This window comes from Melopsittacus undulatus, chromosome 8 (assembly GCF_012275295.1).
Source record: "Melopsittacus undulatus isolate bMelUnd1 chromosome 8, bMelUnd1.mat.Z, whole genome shotgun sequence".
Classification (NCBI taxonomy): domain Eukaryota; kingdom Metazoa; phylum Chordata; class Aves; order Psittaciformes; family Psittaculidae; genus Melopsittacus; species Melopsittacus undulatus.
The window spans coordinates 43,199,186-43,222,741 of record NC_047534.1 but is presented as its reverse complement, the minus strand read 5'-3'; the positions used below and the strand labels follow the sequence as shown (position 1 = coordinate 43,222,741).

Genomic DNA, 23,556 nt, shown 5'->3' with positions numbered 1-23,556 from the left:
GTTTTTTCCTCCATTCCAAATACTTGCACGAATAAAAATAGCAGAGATAGCAACAACAATTCTAAAAAAGTAACAAATCAAAACCCAAGAACCCTGTAAATTTTAAATACAAACTATAACTTTTAGATCAAAATTATGTGAGCCAGCATGTTAAAACTCAAAACTTCTGTCAGATAATACCTGAGATTGCCAGCTCCCCCCTTCTAGCAACGAGCCCCTCAGTTACCTCACCTGTTCCTATTAGAAGCCAGCATGTCCATGTGAGCCTGCTTCCACTCTCCCAACCACTCTCAAATGCCACCATTTGAACCCCTTTGGGGCTTCTGATCAAGTGCCTCTTATCATTCTCCACATGGGAACTAGAGAAAAACACAGTTTTTATCTATGAGCCCTTTGGGGTTTTCCATTTTTGGTTTGTGGCCCCTATAAAAAATTGGAGGTAGGTCTTTACACTGCAAAGTTGGGCCACTGTGGGCTGGTGCTCAACCTGTCAGTCTCCTTGGTGGGCTGGAGTTGGAAACACAGCCTGTACAAAACACTCTAACTGAAAACATTGTGATTTCAATACTTTATTAATTTGATATAAGGTCCCACTGACACATTAAAGAGCACAAGTACCAGAAGCTAACCCATGTTTGCAGACATGCCTGTTGTCATGGCAAAACAGGCATTTTCCCTTAGTCTATCTAAATCAGCTTTAATTTGTATTTCCTGACCAGATTACAGATCAGACCCAAACTTTGTTTTTGGTAATTTACTAGTGTTATTTTATATCTACTTCATAGTTGACATAGGGCTTGATGAAACACAGTTCTATCACCTTCTCTTAAAAGGACTTTTCTCAAACCTTCTCTGTCCCTGAGCCCCCTGGTTTGCCACTGTGGCTGGACCCTGCACAGACTTTAGCACACACAGGATGCAGCTATCTGGCATGGCTGAGTTCTGGGGGCAGGTAAGATGTGGAAGGCAGGAGTAGCAGGGAAACAGTGTCTCTGGGCCCAGGAGGGCAAGTCTTCATGCAGCTTCCAGGAGCAAACCTGGCTCTGAGATGTGACAGCCAGGGACTGCCCAGGCTGCTACTCAGCTGCAGGCAAAGGCAGGCTGTGAAGGAACATGGCAACTCCAAGCATAGCAAGGGATATTACTAATAGAATGGTAATTTTAATAACATTTGCAAGAGAAGGAAAGCTAGCTACTGTGCTGGGTCTGCTATATATATGTACATATGCTGAAAGAATAATTTCCTTGTCTTAAAGGAACTTTGAAATGCTACACAGGGAAGGCAGTTATGATCACTTCTTCATACTTCCTTCACTACTGATGCTGCAGAGGAAGCGAAGCAACAGAAAAACAGCATCACTGCATTGCAACTTTTCCAACACCCTGCATAACTGTACAAGAAGTTGCATTTCACCAGCACACATATTTATGTAAATAAGCACCACAAGCAGCCATGGGCTTGCAATAATAATGGAGATATATTGAATCTTCCATGTCAGAGCAGAAAGCAGTTCTGCATGCAGAAAATAAATGCACTGTTCCTGTTCCCGTTATGATGCTTAAGATCATGTCAGGTGTTTGCAATTGTTTAAATTAGGTTCAGCCAGAGAACTTGGCCATAGTAAATACAACTTCATCTGCCCTGCAGAGATGGATTTTCTGTAGGCACAGACAATCTCTAAAAAGATTTGTACTCCTTTATGTCTATTTAGAATTATTTTTTTAGTCAATTGCATTAGGCATCTCCTGTTTTCCAGGCCACAAGCACCCATCAATTATAACTGAATTGTTTTCTCTGAGCAGAATTTCATTCATCAGCAATAGTTACTTGTAAGTTCACTATGAAGTCAACTGGAGTATAATCACAGATAGGAAGGCTCTTCCCAAACATAGGTTGCAGTATTGATGTGTTGATGTAATCACTGGATGTGACACAGTATTTGGAAATAGGGCAGCAAAGATTTTTAATAAAGAGGGATTCCATGTTTTTTGCCATCTGACTGAAACAGGAGCAAAGGAGTTAAAAGCTGTGACCTCAAAGCAGCTTCAAACAGTACTGCTAGATGTGAGAGATTTAATGTTAAAAACGTGGCTGCATGTGTCAAAGCTGAAGTTCAGTCAGAAGGTGAGTCCCAGGATATCTGTCCTAAAAGAAAAAACAAGAGTTTTCCTAAAAATACCATGCTACATTCACAGCTTATTATAACTGACATTTGACAAGAGTATGTGGATGTCTTGTCACCTTCCAGAAACATGGAACGAAGATCTCACTAGAGGGATGTTTTATACATCCAGTTAGAAGTAGGTAAATATTTGGGAATGTGCTCAAAAAGTCAGCCTTATTGATACATCACTGTCAAAACAGGAAAGCAGTTCCTGGAACCTTAATTGGGACTGTTTGCATTCACATGCTTATCTGGATTATGGCACGAGTGCGCAGCACCTCCCATGCTGTGTTACCCAGCCAGGGAGCAAATTAAATAGTTTAGAGAGTTCATATATTTAAAAATTAATACATTTAATAAATCACTTGTAAGTAGTTCCCCATTCTATCAAAAGAAAAAAAATTACATATGGACTCTGTTGAATAAATCTGAATATAACTATTCTGGAATATTGTTTGCAGACTATCTGAAAACAGAAATATCCTATATCTCTGATTTGTGCAAGACAAGATGATGCTGATGCTGCTGTTACTGATACTGACTGATTTCAGCAGGGGTGGTATTGCAGCAGAGTTTACAAAGGCCCAGGATCCTAGGGGCTGGATTCTGCTGTATTTAAGTCTTAAATCTGATCTATTATGGTATGCCATAGTACCAATTACACTTATTGCTAAATTCCAATCTCCATTTGACCTTTCATCTCTTCATAAAATGACTTATAACTTGCCAAATTGCTTTGATTTGAAACTGTACTTAGTTTCAGGCCTAAACTCCTCCCCCCCCAAGAAAAGCTACGAGTAAGCTCAGACCATCAAAAATATTCATTCACAAAACTCTAAGAGCTGGTACAAGAGAAGAACCGTTTTTACATTTCTGTATTTCCCCCTCCCACCTGTGAGGGCTCAGAAATGTTTTTCATATCAACCTGGTGGGTTTTCCTTGCCTCCACCTCATGTTGGTCCATGTCAGTCAGTGTGAGGCGTTGTTCTCTGCTACCACAACAATGTCACAGTAGGGGGGAAGAATAGCAAAAGCCTTCTCTGTCAGACAGTTTTCAAACCTCTGAGAAGGAGTTCTTATTTTTTTTTTATTACCAAGAGTTGATCCTTATTGTCCTGGCAGCTGATCCGCTTCAGCAGTTACACAAGACTTTCTACTGCTGCAGAACAGAGTAAAGCTTGCAGTTTCCCATGCAAAGTAAGTATTTACCAATATCTCCCCCATCACAGACAAGGCCAATTCCATAAGATCTGTCCTTTATATTGGCATGAGACAAGCTATACATGAAATACACACACATTCCCTGCAAATGTAAGAAATATATCTATTTCTCCAATACGTGCTATTATTAATACAGTATTTCATTTTTAATGTCCAAACCAGAAAGAACAAAGAAACTATTGAATTTTTATAAATCACCGATTTTTCAGTTCTTTCACCTTGAAGGTACTCAACTCTAGAACCACTGAAGGCTCCAGTTTTCACAAAGAACCACAACACAGAAATATCCTAGGAAAATAAGGAATCTGGCTTTAAAAGTCCATATAGCAGGAAGAGTTCAGTCATCTCAGGCAAAGGAGGGAATGGCAACAGGGCCCTCCTCTGGGAGAACTGACCTCTAGCAATATGAACTAGGAATGAGGACAGAAAATCCTCTTCCTGATACTGCTTTCTTTAGCAGTCACCCCTTTTCAATATTGAGGCCAAGGAAACTGTGGTTGCCTTTCCTTGGTTCAGCCCTAACTAAGGAGAGAACAAAAGAAATTGCCCAAGTTGAGGATCTGGCTAGGATTCACACCTCTTTCTGCTCCGAGAGATTTGCAAGGCTTAGGTGAGGCATTTTCCTGGTCAACATGCTAAATCTTGAGGATCTCTAAAGTCTATCTAAACCCCTGTTGTAAAGGATCCATAGGTGGGAGGAGAGAATGGAGTGTTCATTGAAATAAATAAATCTGAGCTTCCAAGACTTCAAGTCTGTGAGCTATTTCTTGGAGTAAAAATGATAGCCCTGTGTTTTGTGAGTTGCTGAGTAATTCCTGTGGAGAGGTGCTGCTTTGGTTCAATTCCTGACACAAATGCATGTTCAGACCTGGCTCCACTGGAATTAATCATGGCAAAGTGCTTGAGAACTGCAGAGACCCCACATCAAGTGTGTAACTGCACATTGCTCAGGATGCCATTTCCCACTGCCATGGAAACTACTCAGCAATGAAATAAATGCTTTCCTTATGCTGGTGAACCCTTCTGTGACATGATCAAGTTAAAGAGCAAGTTACCTGGTGGCTATCCAAATAGTGCTGGTTTTCAATTTTGTTTCTTTGGAGCAAAACATCAATTCTACTTTCTCAGTGTAGCTTATGCTTAGGCTTTAGTGGAATCATTGAATTTATATCTGTTATCTGAAAAAGTTATTTCTTCTAGAGCAGGTTTGAGGTGAATATCTCTCAACTGGCTATTCTTACTAAAATACTGATGGCATTGCTGCAGTAGATTTTATCTTTAGATCAACTTTCTGTTACTGAAAGTGATAGAAAACCTAGTTTACTTTATCTAACATGTAATCTGTGTGTGTGGCAGTCTGGTGAGCTATAGCTTCCCTGCCCCAGTCTGCATGAGCTGTTAGCTTTCCAGGCAAGACATCACTCCACCCTGCAGAACAGGGAGCTTTGAGCTCTAGAGATGTGAATCTTGTCCTCTGAACTTAGCACACAACCTTGGTGTCGTTTCATACAGAGAGCTGCAGCTTTGGGTTTTTTTTTTCCCCCATCAAGATTACACAGCCAGAAGTGATTAGGAAAACAAATGAAGTATGAAATTGCACCACTTATTCTGATCTTTATCTTTAGAAATTACAGTTTGACTGGTTTGATTTAGTCCCTGTCAGACCACAATTATACCATCAGCTGCTGCAAGACCTAGCACTGTGAAGGTTAGCATTTAAAGGAAAATACAAGCAGAATTTGGGACAGGGCACTAACTTGAAATATATTACTTAATTTAGAAATGCAGGGGGGAAAAATGTCTACAGTTGAAAAACATGCTCCATGTATTACTTCTCACCCTATGGAGGGCCCCATTCTTCTGGCATTTTATCTCCTAGGACCCAAATACCTTGTTTCTTCAAATGTCAGCAATAAAAGCCAGGGACTTCTGGAAATGAGCAAACCACACTGCTATGGCTATCAAAACCTGTCCTGCTCACAAGACGGTATGAGGCAGCTGCATATTTAGAAATACATTTTTAGGGACCAGAAGGGATTTGTTGAGAAGAAGACCCATGACGTCCGCAAGGTCAGAACATCCTGGGGACCGCGCCCCCAGGACCTAGTTTCTGTTGCTTGTTAAAGCCAGCACACAAAGATGTGCTTCAAAACCTTCACTTGTGCAGCAAGAATAATGTTACCTTCTTGCCTTTCACTTGAGAATCAAATTGCCTTCCCCAGTGTTATGCTTCAAGCAGGGTAATTTTTCCTTATCCCTTCTAGAAGCAAGGGATCTCATTACAAAATACACTTAAGGAGTCAACGGGAAATCATACAGTCAAGTGCTGCTTTCTGCAGATGGAAGACTGTCTCATGCCAACACCTCTAATGGAAAGCTATATATGGAGCTTACATTTTGCTTATGTAGCTTCTCTTCAGTTAAGCTCCCTCGCATGCTGTGCTCTGAAAAAGCCAGAGGATCCTCTGTGAGAAACGGAACTTACTGGAAAAAAAGTCCCCATTTTGATGTTTTCCAAGATGCTAAGCAGGATTTCTTCAGCTTTCTGAAATTATTTTGTTTAGTTGAAAACCAGTTTGCTGAGAAAAAAATCAGGAGTAGAGAAATGCCTTTTAGGCTTTCTTCTCATACATTTCTATTGTGAAGGATTGCTACCTACATCAGCAGGACTCTTGACCTGACACTGCCAGAGAAATGCTTCTCTATAATAGGCTTTGCATGCTGGTGGAGTGCTGTTTTGTGGTCATTTCAACCACATTGCAGAATCTGTCATTAGAATCAAGCTATGCAGAACTAGGCAGGCCTAGCAGGCACATATACCAGGCTTGTGCTGGAGAGGAAACCTGTCAGCCACCTGTTGAATCCCTAAGTTTTCAGCTAGCTGTATCTCTCTCCTAACTACACTGAGAGTGCTAAAAGCACAGTAACAACACTGCCACTCAGACTGGTGTGGCACTCAGAGTGGCAAAGAAGCAATAATTTCTAGGCTGAAGCCAAAATGAGCAGGGAGAGAAACTGAAGGGAGAAGAGATGCCTATCAAGCAGAGGATGAACTCAGCAGCTCCTGGAAAGTGTCACTAGCCACCCTAGGAGGGGACGCCATTGCCCTGGTCTGCTCAACTTAGCAGGGCCATTTCCAGCACCATCCTACAATATTACTTGGTTTTCTCAGTCTAAAATTCCTTCTCATTTTATTAGCCCCAAATCCATTTTCATAAAATGCTTATTCATTCATTCTGCTGTTGAAAATGGTCATTGTCCATGTCCCCTCACTTCCTGCAGCATTAGGCACCACAGTGCTCTGTGAATGGGGAGGAATGATGAGTGGAGAAAAGCAGCTCTGCTTATATGGTTGAGCAACAGCACCCAGAGCTGATCAGAAGTGCCCAGCAGACTCTGAGCCATGAAACAAACAAGCAGCCTAGCAGTCGTATATTAGTGTCTTTTCCCATGCAAACTGTAGAGCTTCTGTTTGCACAGTTTGTAGAATTTGAACTTTTATTTGAAGAACATAGCTTAGTTACTCTGACAATTGATTTGTTTCTGGTATCAAAAAGCTGCCCCTAGACTAGAAAAAATAATTTCATCCCTGAAAGTTTTCATACAGAAGGATAATTAAGCTATATCAGTAATAACTCACTCATATGCATGAGAAGAGGTGGAGATCTGAACCAAGCTCTGTTAAATTAATGGAAAGACCCCTGCTGGTTTCAAAACAAAGCACAGATCAGTCCTTCCCAGCCGAGTAGATCAGTTCTCCCTAATGAGTCTTGAGATTCCCCAAGGCTTATACAACCTAGGTAGGATAGGCAGGCATAGAGGATATACAGAAGATTAATACCAAATGAGTGCCTAAGGCAGAAGCACCACAGCACAAGTCATTACCAACAGCAGGGAGAAGGACTGTGCTAGTTAGCAACATGCAGTGATCAGAAAGCACTACCAGGTGCATAACTTACAGTGAGATTTCTTTTTGAACTATTACCATGTGGATCTTGGTGCATAAGCTTATGAGTTTGACTCTGGCTGTTTCTATGTTATGACACTGGAAATACTGGTGAAGGCAACTCATTGCACTGAGCTTGCAGATGTCTTCTCAGAATGTAATAGAAAAACAGAACTCGTGTCTATTGCTATAGTGAGCAGTACCCATTATAACGCATTTGCAGAATAGCTAAGAGGACAAATTAAGCATTTGGTTTTGCGTGCACAGACAAGAGAAAGTGCTGTCCCTTCCTTTCTAAAGTGATTTGAACAACTGTTGCTTACCTAAGCACCTACAGGGTCTGAATAAAACGCTAACTCAAATGTTCTTCCTGACATCTGGAATCTTTCCCTACTCTTTTATTTTCAATTACCTATGAGCTTACAGGGTTTTGCTGGGTCTTTTACCAATGCTGTGGTAAAAATCTAAAGTGCAAACCATACAAGGAAAGATACAATCATGCCAAAATTATACCAGACTACATTTGCCTCCCTGCAAAATGCTAAGTAGGAGATTTTGGAGAAGTATATCTTTTAAGGTGACGTGTTAATGAAGAACTTCAGTTATCTGTTGACCACCAAACTGAATTATCACACTGACATTTTTACACAGCATACAAAATAGCACATCTTTTCCATGAAACAAAAGTGCAAAGCCCTGCATGTGCAGGAATAGTTCCCCTAAGAGGAAGAGGAGATTTGCTGTGTTTGTGACTGCTGATTTGTTCATTAACTGAAGACCAGGGTTTTGTAGCTCTGGCAAGGTGACTGTTAAAGTTTGTACTTCCTAGACTCTGGAGAGCTGGTGAGTGATTTGTCAGAGCACTGTCTAATACCAAACCTTCAATGTGTGCAACATGTGTGCTATTTCTGAAGAATGACAGTCCCTAAATTTTCCCTTGGCAGTTCTTCCTCAACATGCCTGGCAGGCTGCTCTAACCCACTGCAGAGCACTGACTTCGGGAGGTTTTCACTGCCAGCACACAGTCAGATGAAGGAAGCCAAAGCACATCCAGATCCCAGATTTCATCCCAAGCTGATGTTCTTTGGCACAATTACCAAAGCAAACTTGCTGTGGGAGTAGAACAATAGCACCCCACTTCAATACAGCCTATGTTCTTCAGTTTATTTTAATGCAGAGAAACAGAGGGATGTTGTATTTTGCAGTCGTCTAAGGATCCTAAAAGGGCTCTTAGTGCACTCATGCTGCTTTTCTGGTGTAGTCACGCTGCTTTTCTCTAAAATCAATTGCTTTTATAATGGCACTTGTCTAAGCTTAAAAAGCTAATCTCTATCCTGAGACTTCTCAATTTGCCAGGCAAATATCAAAGTTTTAATGGGAAGTAGAATTTGCCTTTAGCTATTTACTGGCTACATTAATAATCAGAATTCAATATTTAAGAAGATATATCAATACTCTTGAAATATCATGCTGACATTTTCAATGGAGCCACACTCTGCCACTCCAGGCAGCTATTGCAAAATCAATATGACCCTGGAAGCCAAGTGGCTTTTTCAGTGCCCTGCAATTATCAAGCTAGAAATATTTTGCATAACACTGTACATTTGTTGAACTAGGCAATTTTCTTGGAAGAAAACTAACTGAGATTATTTCCTTTGATTCTGATTCCAAACTCCTTCCAGCAGCAATGGCATCATTTAGCAGAATTAATACTGACAGAAGGCTCCAGCAGAGCAAAACTCACCATGGTGCTCAGCACCAAATGTCCATGTGTTATCAGAGAAGGAGCACTGGTACTCAGGGAGAACTAGGTAGTTAGGGATTATAGGCCTAGAAATACTGGTGCAGGGCTGATAAGGAAAAGAAGAGCAGTGGAGGCTCCACACCCAGTGCTGCCCCCTTCAGCTGTTGCCCCTACAGACACTTGTCTTACAGCACTTCTGTGCTAATTGTTGCTCCCTAAACATAGAGACTAACAGTACATAGGACAGTCCCGGGTGTTTCTCTTTCAGATCCAAGTAGGCATCCTGGCTAAACATTCCAGGATTTCTGCACAGAGCCCTGCTTCAAATTTTACCTGCTTTCCAGGAGCGCAAGCTCACTGCCTGGTGCTTCCTTCTACAGCATAGCAAAGGAAGGCAGGTGTGATTTGCAGCTCCTGTTTTGAATTAGATTAATCTTTTCCCCAAATATCTAATTAATTGATTTAATTTTGTATTGGGAAAAGGTGAATTGACTCATAAATGGTGTATCACAGCACTAGCTTGCTCAGTAGCTTGCTGAGATTTATTGGTATGGAGTTATGCCTGCTGGTTGCAACTTCCCTCTGTCTCTGTGTGTCTAGCTCAGCTCCAAATTCTAAGTCAGCAGCCAATGCAAATGTCATTGCCTGGCATATCTCTGCAAATGGACTGGGGGTATTTATGATCGGCTGCTGCAACATCCTGTATTCAGACTTTATTTTACAGCATGGAAGCCTGAATCAGCCTGAAATTTTTCACACAGTTTTAATGACACTTTGTCAAAACACACTCTGTGAGTCCTCTCACAAAATAAATGTCCCCAACTCAGTCAAACATTACAAAGATGATTCCAAAGTGCACACATTCAGGAACACTGCAATCTTTGTCAGGCTTAACAGGGGCATTCACTGCAAAAAAAAAAAAAAAAAAAAGCTAAGTATCTAAGTGAAGTACCTGAACTAGAGGGGCTGATTACATCTGCCTTAAAACAACAGTGAGGTGGACTGCTAAAATAACTGGTGCAGGGACCAATCTAACCCCCAGAAAAATCAGCGGGAGCCTCCCTGTAGATTGTAGTGGAAGGAGAAGCAAACTGTTATCTGTGCATGTTTGCTTAAAATCAGTATTAATCAGTAGCTCAGAAGTCCATACTGATGGCTACAGAAGCACCCAACTAGATAAAGTAAGATCAGTAAGTATCAATGAATGTTGTCACCTGTTATCATTTACCAGCTATGTGACTGATTTAATCATTTAATGAGAGTCTAACATTCATTCACTATCAGATTCTGAGATTCCTTCCATTCCTACTTGGTGAGGTGACAGCAAAATTTAGAATAAATCCAAATCATTCCCTGAACACAGTAACAACGAGAACACTGGACAGACTTTAGTAACCAAGCCTAATACACTGCCCTACATAATATATTCTAGTGTGCTGCCTAAACACATTGCTTCAAAGTCTATCTTCTCTAATGGGCAGAGAGCAGATCACTCACCAGCACACAACACGAGTCACACAACAAATGAGTCATCAAACCCACCACTACAGCTTAGGCTTTTCTGGTTGTTCATAGGGTCACTCTGCTTCCATGCTACAGATTAGAAGAGCAGCCTTGGTGTCATCATAAAGGCAGTCAAAAGAATTTTTTTTCTTCACAGAGTAATTCCTCTCTCCAGTATCAGCACAAATAATTACCAATGTCCACAAAAAAACCTAGATGCTATTGTGAGAACTGACACAGCCATTCCCTTCAGTCTGAGACTTCCTGAAAGGACAGGGCTAACTAGAAAGATTAGTCAGCAAAGCTTGAAAACAGTGGAAATCTATTGGAGAGGAAAGTAGAGAAGGCTTTGCCAAGGCACGTATTATTCATTGATACCGATCACGTTGTGCCAAATATTCCACCTCTGCTTTCCTCTAATTTACACTGAGCTGGAAGGGCAGCAATCAGAAAAAAGGCCCTTACGGGAATTGCATCTGAGGAAGTTGATGGGTTGGCTGAGCACATTTGCTTCACTGCATTTCTAGATCATTAACTTATTTCTTGTAGCTCTCAGACACACTGCACATAGCAATTCTGTCTTCCATACTTCCCCTTACCATTTACTGACTCATTAGAGACAGTCACAGAATGAGAAACCTGAATGGAAAGCATGTGTTCATGAGAGGTATTGACAGTGGACTTGGAAACTTACTGATAAATGGCCTTACTAAAGGGGAGTTTGTGTCATCGCTGCATGTGTCACAGAAAAAGGAGGCCAAGAGCTACTCCTGCTCCCTATTCTCACTGAAGAGAGTGAAGCTGAACTTAGCTGGCCCTGACAGCATTGCCAGGGCTGTGGTGTTTGTGACCAAAAGAGGCAGCTGGCAAGGCTAAGTGGCAAGGTAATTTCCCCCCCAAAAAAATATTCAATATAACCAAATCTGGTCTATCTAAAGGTTTGGTGTCTCTCCACAGAGGCATATTTCATCTCCCTGATGAAAAGCATTCACTCTGTCATTTCTCAAGTTCAGAGATTCTCTCCAGAAATCTTTTGGGCTTTCTCTTGCTTTCACCAACAGGGTTCCTAAAAATCTAGTTTCTCAGTCTGTTAAAACCAGATCATTCCCAGGCGTGTTTATCAGACTCTTTTTGGTGCTGTTGAAGAATATCAGCTGGGGGAGGAAGGTGCTAACTAGTATCAGATAGAACTTTCTTGACAATAAATTCAGCCCACACAATTAAAAATGGCTGGTGGCAGGGTTTTTTCAGCCTTCATCTAGTATAAACAAAAGAGTATTTTTGCATGGCTGAATTAGTTCAAATTTTGCAGTGCGCACAACAACAATTGCACTGACTGTAACACTTAAACACTTGCCACTTCAGCCAGTTTTTTTAGAGCTGCTACACAGGTACTGTCATACACCTCTGTGAACGTGTCTCAAAGAGAAAGTTGGTCCCTGGGTTTCTACTTTAAATGGAGTTAAAAACAACAATTAAGTGTTGGCTTTGACAAAGGGCAGTAAATAATTTGCAAGGTAAACATACTAAGTCATGGCAATACATATTTCCTTCTCAGCACTGATAGGTCAGACTAGATGTTAAGGGCTGCCAGAAGGGATTGCAGCACTTCAACTACCATCAGTAACACACAGCTACAGTAAATATTCAATAGGCTTGTTAATTAACTAAGTAGCTAAAACCACAAAACACCTATCTTCTACCAGTAGGACTTTCTTCTCAAAGCTTGTAAAACACTGTTGGCATCATGAGGGTTCCAGACACTTGTTAAATCCAGTGATTAGGGCAAGGACAACATAATTATTAGAACTTACCTCCTTTGGCAGGTCCCTTCTTCCAGCTTGTGGAAAGCTGCACACTCTCAGTGGGGATAACCACTGCTAGCGCTCTCACCTCAGACTGAGAAACTATGAAGTCTCAGTGCTGGACTTTCGGCCTCTGCCTTTCAGGCGCAGGCTCTCCTCAGCAAACTCTTGAAAGTGTCACTATTTATCTAAAGTTTCTCAAGTAATTTATAGCGTAGTAAAGCAGTATTATCAATACACAGAGTTAAGCTAATATCTTCAGAAGCATTGACTAATTCTGTACATTATGTTCAGACCTTTAGACCCCAACCAACAAAAATCAGACGCTCTGCTGTTATACAGATTATTGTATTATTTATATTTGATTTTCATAGGAATATAAGTGCATAGTAGGAGTTCACATACTGGAATGGATCTGGATAATAAAGCCCAGTATAGTAGCCTGTATCTCAGCTGAAATAGTTTCCCTTTAACACTTTACCCATACTCTTTTAGAGTCATTGCATAATGACTTCAGGAAATTTTGCCAAGTGTACAGAGTAGATCATACAAGCAAACCCCAGACACCAGTATTCTCCTCAGTCAGGTTTTTAAAGGTTGTTTTAGCTTGATAACTAATGCACAGCTAAGACGCAGCTGGCTGCTGCATCCTTTGCATAAGTCAAAAATAAAACACACAGAAAGCTGTGAAACTACCTGGCACTGCTTTTTGGGTTTTTTCTCCCTCAGAGTTAATTGACTGCTGTGCTTTTACAGGACAGGTACACTGCTATGAAGCAAACTTGAACATTTCAAAATTATTCTAACATTTGAATAATCCAAGTCTCAAATATTAATTTCTATGTGACAGACTTATGACTTACTTGCGTTTAATGACTATGCTGCTATTAAGTGGTCAGGAATAGTCACTGGTTTTGGTTGGCTTTTTGTTTTTTTTTTTATGATAGAGATGCAGCATTTTGGAGTGAAAGTAAGCATTTCTAAAGTTTCTTTAAGGCAGGAATAGTTAATTCAGATGTCATCAACACATACCTCTTAAGACGTTTGAAGGGACTGACTCCTGAGATCAGAGACTACAGAGAAAAATACTTTGTTGAATGTAAGTAGCAAAAGGACTGTATGAAAGCCCAGAGTGGTTATTATTGGACTATATAAATACCTGAAGAGAGGCTATAAAGACAGAGGGCCAGGCCCCTTTCAGTGGTGCCCACGGACAGAACCCGAGGCAATGGGTACACACTGAAACACAGGATGTTCCTGCAGAAGATCAGGAATCATATTTTTACTGTGACGGTGCCTGGGCACTGGCACAGGTTGCCCAGTGAAGTTGTGGTCTCCATCCTTGCAGCTACTCAAAAGCCGTCTGGACATGGTCCTGGGCAACCTGGTCTAGATGATCCAGCTTGAGCAGGGGTCATTGGGCCAGAGGTCCCTTCCAACCTCAACCAATCTGTGATTCTGTGAATGTTTGCTGGACTTCATTAACATTCATTAAGAACCCATTGCTGATTGTCTTGGGCTATATCTATGTTAGATAAAGCCTGTGCTATTAATTCACATATGAGATTGGCGAGATGTGATGTCATGCCACCATCCTTAGTTCCTCCACACTTAAAGGTAGAATGTCCAAGTAGAATGAAGTGGGGTGACCATATGCTGTTTATGGCTTGCTGATATCTGAAAAGTCATGCTGAGTCATGCTGCACTTACTGTAGAGAATATCTGGCTCACAATACAGGCCTGGAAGGTTTCTGTTTGCTGGGCTCTTGGGTGTTCTACAGGCATTCTGGTCTCTGCTCTGTTGTAGCTGAACTGCTCTCAGTACTCAAGCCAGTAGTTCAAAGCAAACTTAAAGCTGTAGCCAAAACTTTGAACATAAAGAATCCTCTCACAGAGAATTTTGCATATAAATGCTTTCAGATTTATTTATTTCTTCAAAGATATAAAAGCTCAAAGATCATCAATAAAAAGACTGTGTGACTCTGATGTTTCTCAGGTCATAAAATGCATGATATAAAATGCCTGATAGCAAAGCACCCCAGGACACAATACAGAGCTGGATGCAAAGTTCTTCTGGCTGTTTTTCTTCTAAGCCCCAAGCTGTTTATCTGACATGCTGCCGTGTACATTTCCAGCTCCAGCAGCTAGTGGGAGATCAGTTCCTGGAGTTCTAATTAACATTTAGCATTAAACCAGTATCAGCTGTGCGGAAATAAATATTAATCCTGTCAGAACCAGACATGATTTTTCTTAATCAGTTACTAGACTGCTCTTCTTTTCAGAAGACACTTTCTCCACCTCCCACCCCTCCTTACCTGGAATTTCTGGGTTTGCAGATAGGCTTGTAAATCCAGCATGGTTTTGAAAATCATTTTTTATGCTCAGAAGTGACACCTCTGTAGGATCTCCATTCCTAAAATATTCAGCTACAAAGCTGGTCAATACTACTCACCCTATAACAAGCTTTTAAATAAGGAAAATAAATTCACTAAAAGAATCAAGTTTTCAAGTAGATTTCATCAACATACAGGCTGCTAGTAAACTTGAAATAAAACAATGGTCTTTCAGAACATATATCTTTTACATGTACCTTACAGAATGTATTTAGTTAGATTTAGTCATTTATTTCATGGGCAGTTGATCTATGCGGGAGTTACTAAACTTCACAGGTTGCTGAACACAAGACATGAAAACAAATGATAAAGCCAGCTGCTGCAACATATTCCAAAAATTACAATTGCAGTATCTGACCACATCTAATCACCTGATTATTCAACTGTGTAGAAATAAAACAAGTTACTTTACATATATGAAATTACAGAGAAGAATCAAAACTACATTGCACTCTGTTCATATGCAGAGTATCGAAACTTGTATTTAAACTTTCTCCTTAGTAATAGTTTCTTATATGAGGAAAATATTAAAAGTAATATGCATTTACATTTCTTTCATCCTCAGTTTGCTCTGCAAGTTAGACATATGATTGTTTCACTCATTAAATGAAACAGGATCATTAGCATATGCTATGGCAAATTAGTTCAACTGCAGAAAGATTATGTTAAGAACAACAAAATGTTAGTTGAGGTTACCCTGCCTCTTGTACCCTATTTCTATCTATTAAGCTGTTGGCCAGAGGCTCACAAACTGGTGTTCCTAGAGATATTAAAATTGAAGGGGTAAAGGTTTTATTTGCGGAAGACCTGCACTGGTGATTAATCATTAATGTGCAATTCAATTAAGCTTACAAAAATACCATGTGCAGGTCAGAACTCCAAATGTAAGAAAAGGAGTTTCATCACTCTATGTGTGTGTAAGAGGGGACAGGGCAGGTGGTGTTTTGTACATGCACAAGAAAGGGACAGAATATAAAAAGTATTTAATAACCTGTAAGTATTTCATTGGTTCTGTTCTCTGCCAAATGGCTTCAAGAATAAATTTATTTTACTTTATTTAATGTTAAATACCTGCAAGAGAGATTGTTCTCTCTATCTGGCCTGACAGCTGTAAAGAAAATATACACGAAAAAACTTAATGGTCTAATTTATCAACCATATAGTGACAGATTATGAGACTGGCTGAAATCCCTAAAAATCAGCCTTCTTTGAAACAGAATGAGTCCAGAATTCAGGAATCCAAGCAGGGACAGTCCTCATAAGGGAAAGTTATGAATAGAATCTAAAGCTTCTGTTGAACAAAGTACAAAAAATAGTCATTAGATAAGCAGATGGGTACGCTATGGTTGCTACTGAGAGGAAAAGGCCCAGTTGAAACTTAGGAATCCTTCACCATCAGGAATGTTAAACAATAAATCTACATTCTACCTATCTATACAATATCCCAGGGATGGTTTTCTTCCACATCTGAAAAGTTAAAATTACTATGGGGGGGAAAAAAGTAACCCTGATATATGGCTGACATATTAGCAGTTTTATCCACAAATTATTCCAAATCATTCTGTTGACAGACTACTCACAAAAGCAATGCTATTTTTCTTATGGTATCAACTGGAGGCAAGACTTGGGGAATTGTTAGCTCTGCCTTCTCTCTTTAAAAAACATTGTGAACTCTTTCCCTAAGAACAGCAACCTATCTTTCAAAGACATCCTTTCTCATAGCCTTACAGTTGTGTAAGCTGTGTCCCTGATTCTAATGAATTTTTAAAGCACTCAGATGTGCAAGTTAATTGAACTAAGGCTTCAATTGCTTGTGTCCATACTATACTGAAAGTCAGTCTCCTACAACCACAAGTAAGTTTCCTGTTTCAAGGGCCAGTTTATTTAATATGTGTAATGGGGCAGTTTTTACTGTGATATGATGTCAGTGATGTTATATCAAGAACTTTAGACAGTTGTGTGAAGCAGTAAGCACTATTCTTATTTGACTTTACCTAAGGCACTGTTTTCATCTCAGAGTGCACTGGAGTCTCCACAACTGAAAAAAGTACATAAAACCTTGACACAAATTATGAAATAAGAATGTGATAAAATAATACATTTATTAGATTTATTCAGCAGCATCATTTTCCAGTTGTCTTTTCTAATCAAAGTACATTACAAAGTAATTATAAACTTTCTAATTAGAAATAGTAAATATTCTGAAAACTCAGATATAAAACAATCAAATAGCAGAAGTCTCAGTGATTATAACTTCAGGAATCTTTAAGTTATATGAGTAGCTAGGCAGGAATGCTGAATAACATGCTCCTGAAGCAGTACTCAAAGTTTCCTCACACAGATCATGTTGTGGAAACTACCTTGGCTGATTAGTAGAAAAGCTAATAAGATATACAGTATATTCTGATGGAAGGGTACAGAAATAACCAAATAACTACAAGGATCACTATTAGTATAAATTGTTTCCCTTTCTATTAATGTTCATCTCAGGAAATAAATAGTCAATAAAATTAAATTTTCACATTAAAACACCTGAATAATTTCTTAAATGAACCAATATCTTTCATATTTCGCTGTTTGGAAATAAGCTGCTACAGAAATCTAGCTACTTCATTTAATAGTCCAAATTACTTCCAGAGACTCAAGCCAAGAACAGAGCTATTCCATTGATGAGCAAGAGAAAATCTTATTAAATTAAGTAATCATGGCACTAAAATCTAAATATATCAGATCTTTTTAGGAAGACTATTAATGGGATGGTGTTAATTGGAACCTTGAGAAAAAGTATGTGTTTTGTGGATTGAGAGGAAATTATTTTATCTACAGCAGTTAAAATATTGGAATAACAACATTTTGCACCTTCAGCAAAACGATGCTACATTGACTCTTCCATCATTTGTTTAATGCAAGATAAACAGAGACATCCATTTTTACATAGAATAGTATATAAAATAGGTGGTAAAGATGCCCCAAGCACCAGCAGAAGTTTCAAAAGGTGCTGTTATAAACATATACTCTAAAGATCCTGTAAATCAGTAATGTTCCTATAGTTGCCTTGTTTGGTTCTTTTTTTTTTTTTACTTTAAGCATTTATATTATGAATTTATCTCTAAAGATACAACCAATTCCATACAGATTTCTACTAGCAACATCACCAAACAAGATCACCTTTCAAAAATTTACAAATGTACAATATATTTATAACATTACTTTCAGACAGCTTCAGTGCAAAGATATACATATAGTACATCACGATAATTGTTCATAAAAATAGAAATTGGCATTTGTCAAAAAAACAAGGCATAGTTTCAACATACATATCCAGCCATTGGCTAAGAGATATATATATTTTTATAAAGCATTTGAATGTGAACCTTACTCTTCTGTTTATAAAAAATATATGTGCAAATGGATGTGTCTAATTTTCCCTAAATCAGTTACCTAGTTATACCACAGAGTCCTCTTTAACAAGGTTGGCGGTGTCTTTAAACGTGTCTTCTGTTGCTGTGTAAGATAATGGTTGGTCTCTTCTCAGAGTAATCTTGGGAGGCAGTGAAGGAGAAGGGGTAGGGACACTTTCTGCATCTTGTTGCTGTTCCTTTTCCATCTGAAACAATAATCATAAAATCCAAGTTTACATTCTAATGTATAGAATATCCAACCTTATCTTTCAGAAATGCTAAATAAATATCCAAGTTATTTTGCTAAAGTCAAGTGTCATGGCATAAATTATTTCTGCATATCACTGCCTGTAACAAAATCAAATGCTAACTTCACCTCAGATAGTACAGCTGAGTAAACAAACTACTGCACACTTACTCTACATGCTGGGACTTCTATTTTAATGCTGAACACAGATAACATTGGCCCTACTACTGTTTGTAAATAATTACATTTATCAGTGTTGGGGGAATTAACCTCTAGCTTCCTGAACTCTCTCTCTCACCTTGTTCAAGCATTAGAAATCTAAATTCTTCACAAATGACAGCTAGTTTTAGTCACTGAGGTTCTGAAGTCACTTAGGCCATCTGGAAATTTTAAACTGTAAGGTGAAAAGGGCTGGAATTACTGGGTCAAGTCAGCAGAATGCCATACCTTTGTGCCCAAGCCAGGGAAGAATTCCTACAGCACACATACCACCCACTGGCACACCATCTTAAAAGAACTGTCTCATCCAACTATGTATATTAAAAAAAAAAATGGGCTGGTATAGAGATAGGGCTGCAGTACACAGAGCTATTGGATTTTTGTGCGGTGCTGAAGCCAAGACTGAGAAGGCAGAAACAGACACTTCGCTCCTAGGGCAATACAATCACCTCCCACTTGCACTGGACCCCAAACTGTGCTAGAATGCACCAGAAAGCTGAAACCAGCACCTGAGATCCCAGAGCAGGAGCTGGCCACAGTGCTTGGGCTGGGATTGCACAGATGTGGGCAATGAGCTGTGCTGTCTGAGAGGGTTGCCTGCTGAACAACTTCTGATTGAGACCTTGTAATTTTCTCAAAACCACTTCAGTCCTACCTTGACCTGGGCTGGAATTTCTGTGCTGCTTCACTTAAAAGCAGAATCTACCCATAATCTTTATCCTATGAAAGCAACAACAAAGTCCAGCAGTAGATTAGCTGAAAAATAGAATTATACAATATTAAGGAATACCTCTGCATATATTGGGTTTTCAAAATTAGTGTTTTGTTTCATTTTTCTCTTGAAGAAACTCCACTTTGATTCCTGTAACACAAAAATTATTAGAACTTCACTCATCTTTCTCACAACTTCTTTGGAAAGATATATCACTGTTGTTGGATTTGATTTCACTTGCACTGACTGTTGACTCGGTGATTTCAGCTGGATATTCTTACATTACTATGTTATAATTCTAAGCATGGGTCCCAACTTTTTTTTCCTGCTGGATTTCACACAAAGCAGTATTCATGAGGCTAGTCCAGAAGTGCCTAAATTAATTCAAGGAAGCCTATCATTCCTGACAAATAGGCTAAAGAGGAAAAACATCTTGAAAACAATGCAAGAGAAGTTACTGAGGGACATGAAATCACAACAGGTTGGCAGAGCTTTTATTTCAAAATGTCCTGCAAGAACACATAGCACAGAACAAATGTCTTAAATGTCATTGCCAAACCTTTTAAACATGGGTAAAGTTACAAACAAATGTGAGAAAAAAAAAAAAAGAAAATTGACAGTACACAGACTAAAGGTTTTATTTCAATTTTCTGTACCAAAAAGGCCTCCTGGGTTTTCCCTGTTAACTACAAATGTAGTTTTGTAATTTTCTTGGGTTTTCTTTTCATACACACTCTCTGCTGCTTCTATCAAGGTATAATTCAATAACTGCTTAACAAATAATTGTTAACAGTCTGAAGCAAAGCCTTAGTCATAATAATTTCTGCTGTGGACCAATGAACATTTACAGCAATTACATTACAATTTTCAGACCAGTTTCTGCCCTCATAACAAAGCACAAGAAACTGTGAAAAGTAACTCTCAATCTATTCAATTCAAAATAACTGGGTGGGTCAGGAAGAAGAGGGGGTTTAGTCCAAATAGATCTTCTACTGTGTGCCCTGGGCAATTCTGTGTTTTTTTGCTGCTATTCCCTTATCAAACTGCTCCTGATGAGCTTTTGCAAAATGTGATTCAGTTAGTTGGACTTGATCCACATTATCTGCAACTCTATGGCATTATTTAAAGAGAACTGAAACCATACTGCAGCTTCCCTAACAATTTAATTTCGCCGATTCAGAGTACAAAACAAACAAGACAGCATTTCTCTGTCCTACCTGAGGTGCATCTGTACTCTGAGGAGGTTCCTTCGGACTGGCAGATATCGCAGAGGCATACACAGGATTTTCAAAATTTTCATTTTCCTCACTCCCAGCCGCTGCCGCCTGTAGGAGAAGGAAATTTAACGTTCTTCAAAGGAGAAAAGGTCACAAAGAAAAATGAAAGGTGCAAGTCAAGCCTAAGTTCCTCTTACATGTGTAGGCCGAACAACTGTAACTGCGCTGGCTGTGCTGGCTCCACCATCTCTGGTTGCATACATTGGATTTTCAAATGTGATTGGCTGTTTCCCTGACTCCACTGCAAAGTTTTCATTCTATACAGACAAAAAAAGAGTCAAATTAAAATTAAAAATTAAGTCTTAGTCCAATTCTTCATCTCAGGGGAAATGTATGTTTACTTTTACATAGGCTTAGACAAAATCTAGCATCTGTTAAATCATATTGTTAGTTTACCATCCATTATTTTAATCCCTAACCTGGCAGCCTGGACTACTGATTGTTCCAATATTATCCCATTTCCTAGCTGGACAAAAATCTACCAACATTTCAATAACTGACTTGAAGTACTTTGTGATGAAGAAAGATGACTCACAAATCACACCTTCAACAGGGACAAGATATCAAAGGAAGCATAATCCTAAATTAAATATTTCATTTTAGAGACTTCAAAATGACATACAAATTAATAAGCACTATCTGACATATAACAGAATGGGATTTGTTCACTCTGTCTCAGCAGGGATACTGCTATATTTTTTGAGACAAAGCAGTAATTATGAGTTATGTCAGAAATAAAATGTTTCAGATTTTTTAGCATATCTTTTATTATAAATCAATATTTTGAACATGCATTAAGATGACTGTGTGAGTAGCAACTGCTTAACACACACTGTGCCAAATCCTGAGCTGCAGCTACCACCACAGCAAGTGGGCAAAGGTACAGAGTATTTCTTCAAAAAATATATTGTGCTGCTTAAGGATAGCTACTTAGGGATAGCCAGCATCAACAGGTACAACCATACAAAAGCAAAACCCCACCCAGGCCCACTTGTCCTGCTCCTTGTCATAGCCCCATCATAGAAATAGTAGGGAATAACATGGGAATAGTACATTGGCTAGTTCTTTAAACCTACCTCATTTCTACAAGCTACTGCTTCATGCCATAAGGCTTCATGCTTCGTGCTATCAGAGTATAGCTCATAACCATACAGTGAATTCATGTCAGCTTCCTCTAATTAGCCTACCTTGGATAAGAAGAGCCACACTGAAAAACAGCCCTCTAGCACCTACAAATGCACATGTGATATTAAAATTTTAGAAGGCATATCCCAGAGCTCTTTGCTGCCATAAACAAAACTACTTGAATTCTTTTCCAGTGAGCTATACAATTTTTTGTTTAGATTCCAGATACATGAGAATTAACGCCACTTATGTAGAGATAGCCTTTATCCAGACCTCCACACCTGTTATTTACAGTGCACAAATTGCATCAGTTGGACTCGAGCATATCAATATTAGGCCAGAAAATGGAAAGTACCATTAAGTTTTCATGAATGAAAAAGATTTGAGGTAATATTCAAGCCTAAAGCTATTTTCCCAGTATTTACTGAAATGTTCATATGGTAGTTTTCATTAGACAAGCTGCCTACTTTAACAGAATGTTTCTTCATCTAGAAGAAGGTCATATACATATATTGTGAGCTTATCTTCATTACCTGTTTCATTTCATATTAATTTCCTGTCAATTAAGTCTGTAACTTATCTTTAAAAGTTTAGGGAACTTCCAGTGTAGACTTTGCAGCAAGTGCTTATTATTCAAAAATAGTTGGGATCTATTTCCTGTAAGCAAAAACCTTTTGTACATTGTACTTGTGGTGAAAAGGAAAATATTTTTTCTGTGGAAAAGCTATAGAGTATAGGAAAAAGAAGCATATACTATTTCTCAGCTGTTCAAAACTGTATAGATGAAGTAGAGTTACACTTTATGATGTCCCCAAAACTATTGCACATTTTTTTAAACTTGCTAAAATAAAACATTGTCACATTATAATTTGTTGTGCAAAGTAGTGTATCCTTTTGTTAAGCCTGAGTTTTACCTCTGAAGTTTCTAACATACAATCTGGATCTGAAAACCACCTATTTTAAACGGTTGGAACGCAAAGGCCCTAAAAAAATTCCTTGTTGCAATATTTTCATTTGCCTATTCATACCCTGTATAGCTCATGAATATGTCAAAATGTATATTCTGCCATACAAATCTTGAGAAAAGTCACATTATTTTGAAGAATAGCCTACACTTGTCTTTGCCTACAACTTACAGAAATCTATTTCAGGAAATTATCACTCAATTCTTTTTCTAGAATACATTTATCATCCCACTGTTTGGTTTTTTTACATAAAAGACTTCCCTCTATCAGCTGAAAATGACATTAAAAGAGTACAATTTTTAAAAATTACCTCAGAACTAAAACCTTACCATTTGCATTGCTCTGTCTATAGCTGAGTCTCCTCCAAAGCCAGACACTCCTATGTCCATACTCACATCGGCTCCAGATCGGAAAGTTACCCCACTGCCATTTTCAGTAGATTTTATAAGACTGCTTAAACTGAAAAAAAAAAACCCCACAAAACAAAAAACAACAGTCATAAATAAATTTACTTAGTTCAGTGTAATCCTCTAGTGAGGAAGCAGTTATAGCTACCTCAACATTACTGATTACAATGATTTAAGAGCTACTACTGCAAAATTGGTGCAAAGATCATGAAGATACAGCTTCATGATTTAAAAACCACAATTTGCTTAAAGCTAAAATATTTGAAGCATCATATTCTGACTTTTTTTGAATAAAAGAATAACAAATATTTTTGTTCACCTTCTTTTGATTTAAAGCATCAAGTATTTCAGATGGATATTTACAAAGCTAGTTTTCAAAACAGGACAAAATGACTGCCAGGACAGCAGAAGCTTGCAAACTAACTC

At 38.8% G+C, this 23,556-nt stretch overlaps 1 protein-coding gene and 1 pseudogene across 1 annotated transcript in view; one reads left to right on the top strand and one right to left on the bottom strand.

Annotated features, from left to right (window-relative positions):
- Positions 1 to 931: 931 nt before the first annotated feature.
- LOC115947066 (retinol dehydrogenase 7-like) lies at positions 932 to 14,569 on the top strand (annotated as a pseudogene).
- Positions 14,570 to 18,201: 3,632 nt separating this feature from the next.
- Positions 18,202 to 23,556, bottom strand: part of LRP2 (LDL receptor related protein 2) — a 118,320-nt gene continuing 112,965 nt past the window's right edge. The window contains exons 75-79 of the mRNA XM_005152772.3: positions 23,053 to 23,182; positions 20,771 to 20,890; positions 20,574 to 20,681; positions 19,435 to 19,506; positions 18,202 to 18,384 (exon numbers count right to left, since the gene is read on the bottom strand). Coding sequence (XP_005152829.2) covers positions 18,223 to 18,384; positions 19,435 to 19,506; positions 20,574 to 20,681; positions 20,771 to 20,890; positions 23,053 to 23,182 — 592 coding nt within the window. The 3' untranslated portion in view covers positions 18,202 to 18,222. The remainder of the gene's footprint in view (positions 18,385 to 19,434; positions 19,507 to 20,573; positions 20,682 to 20,770; positions 20,891 to 23,052; positions 23,183 to 23,556) is intronic.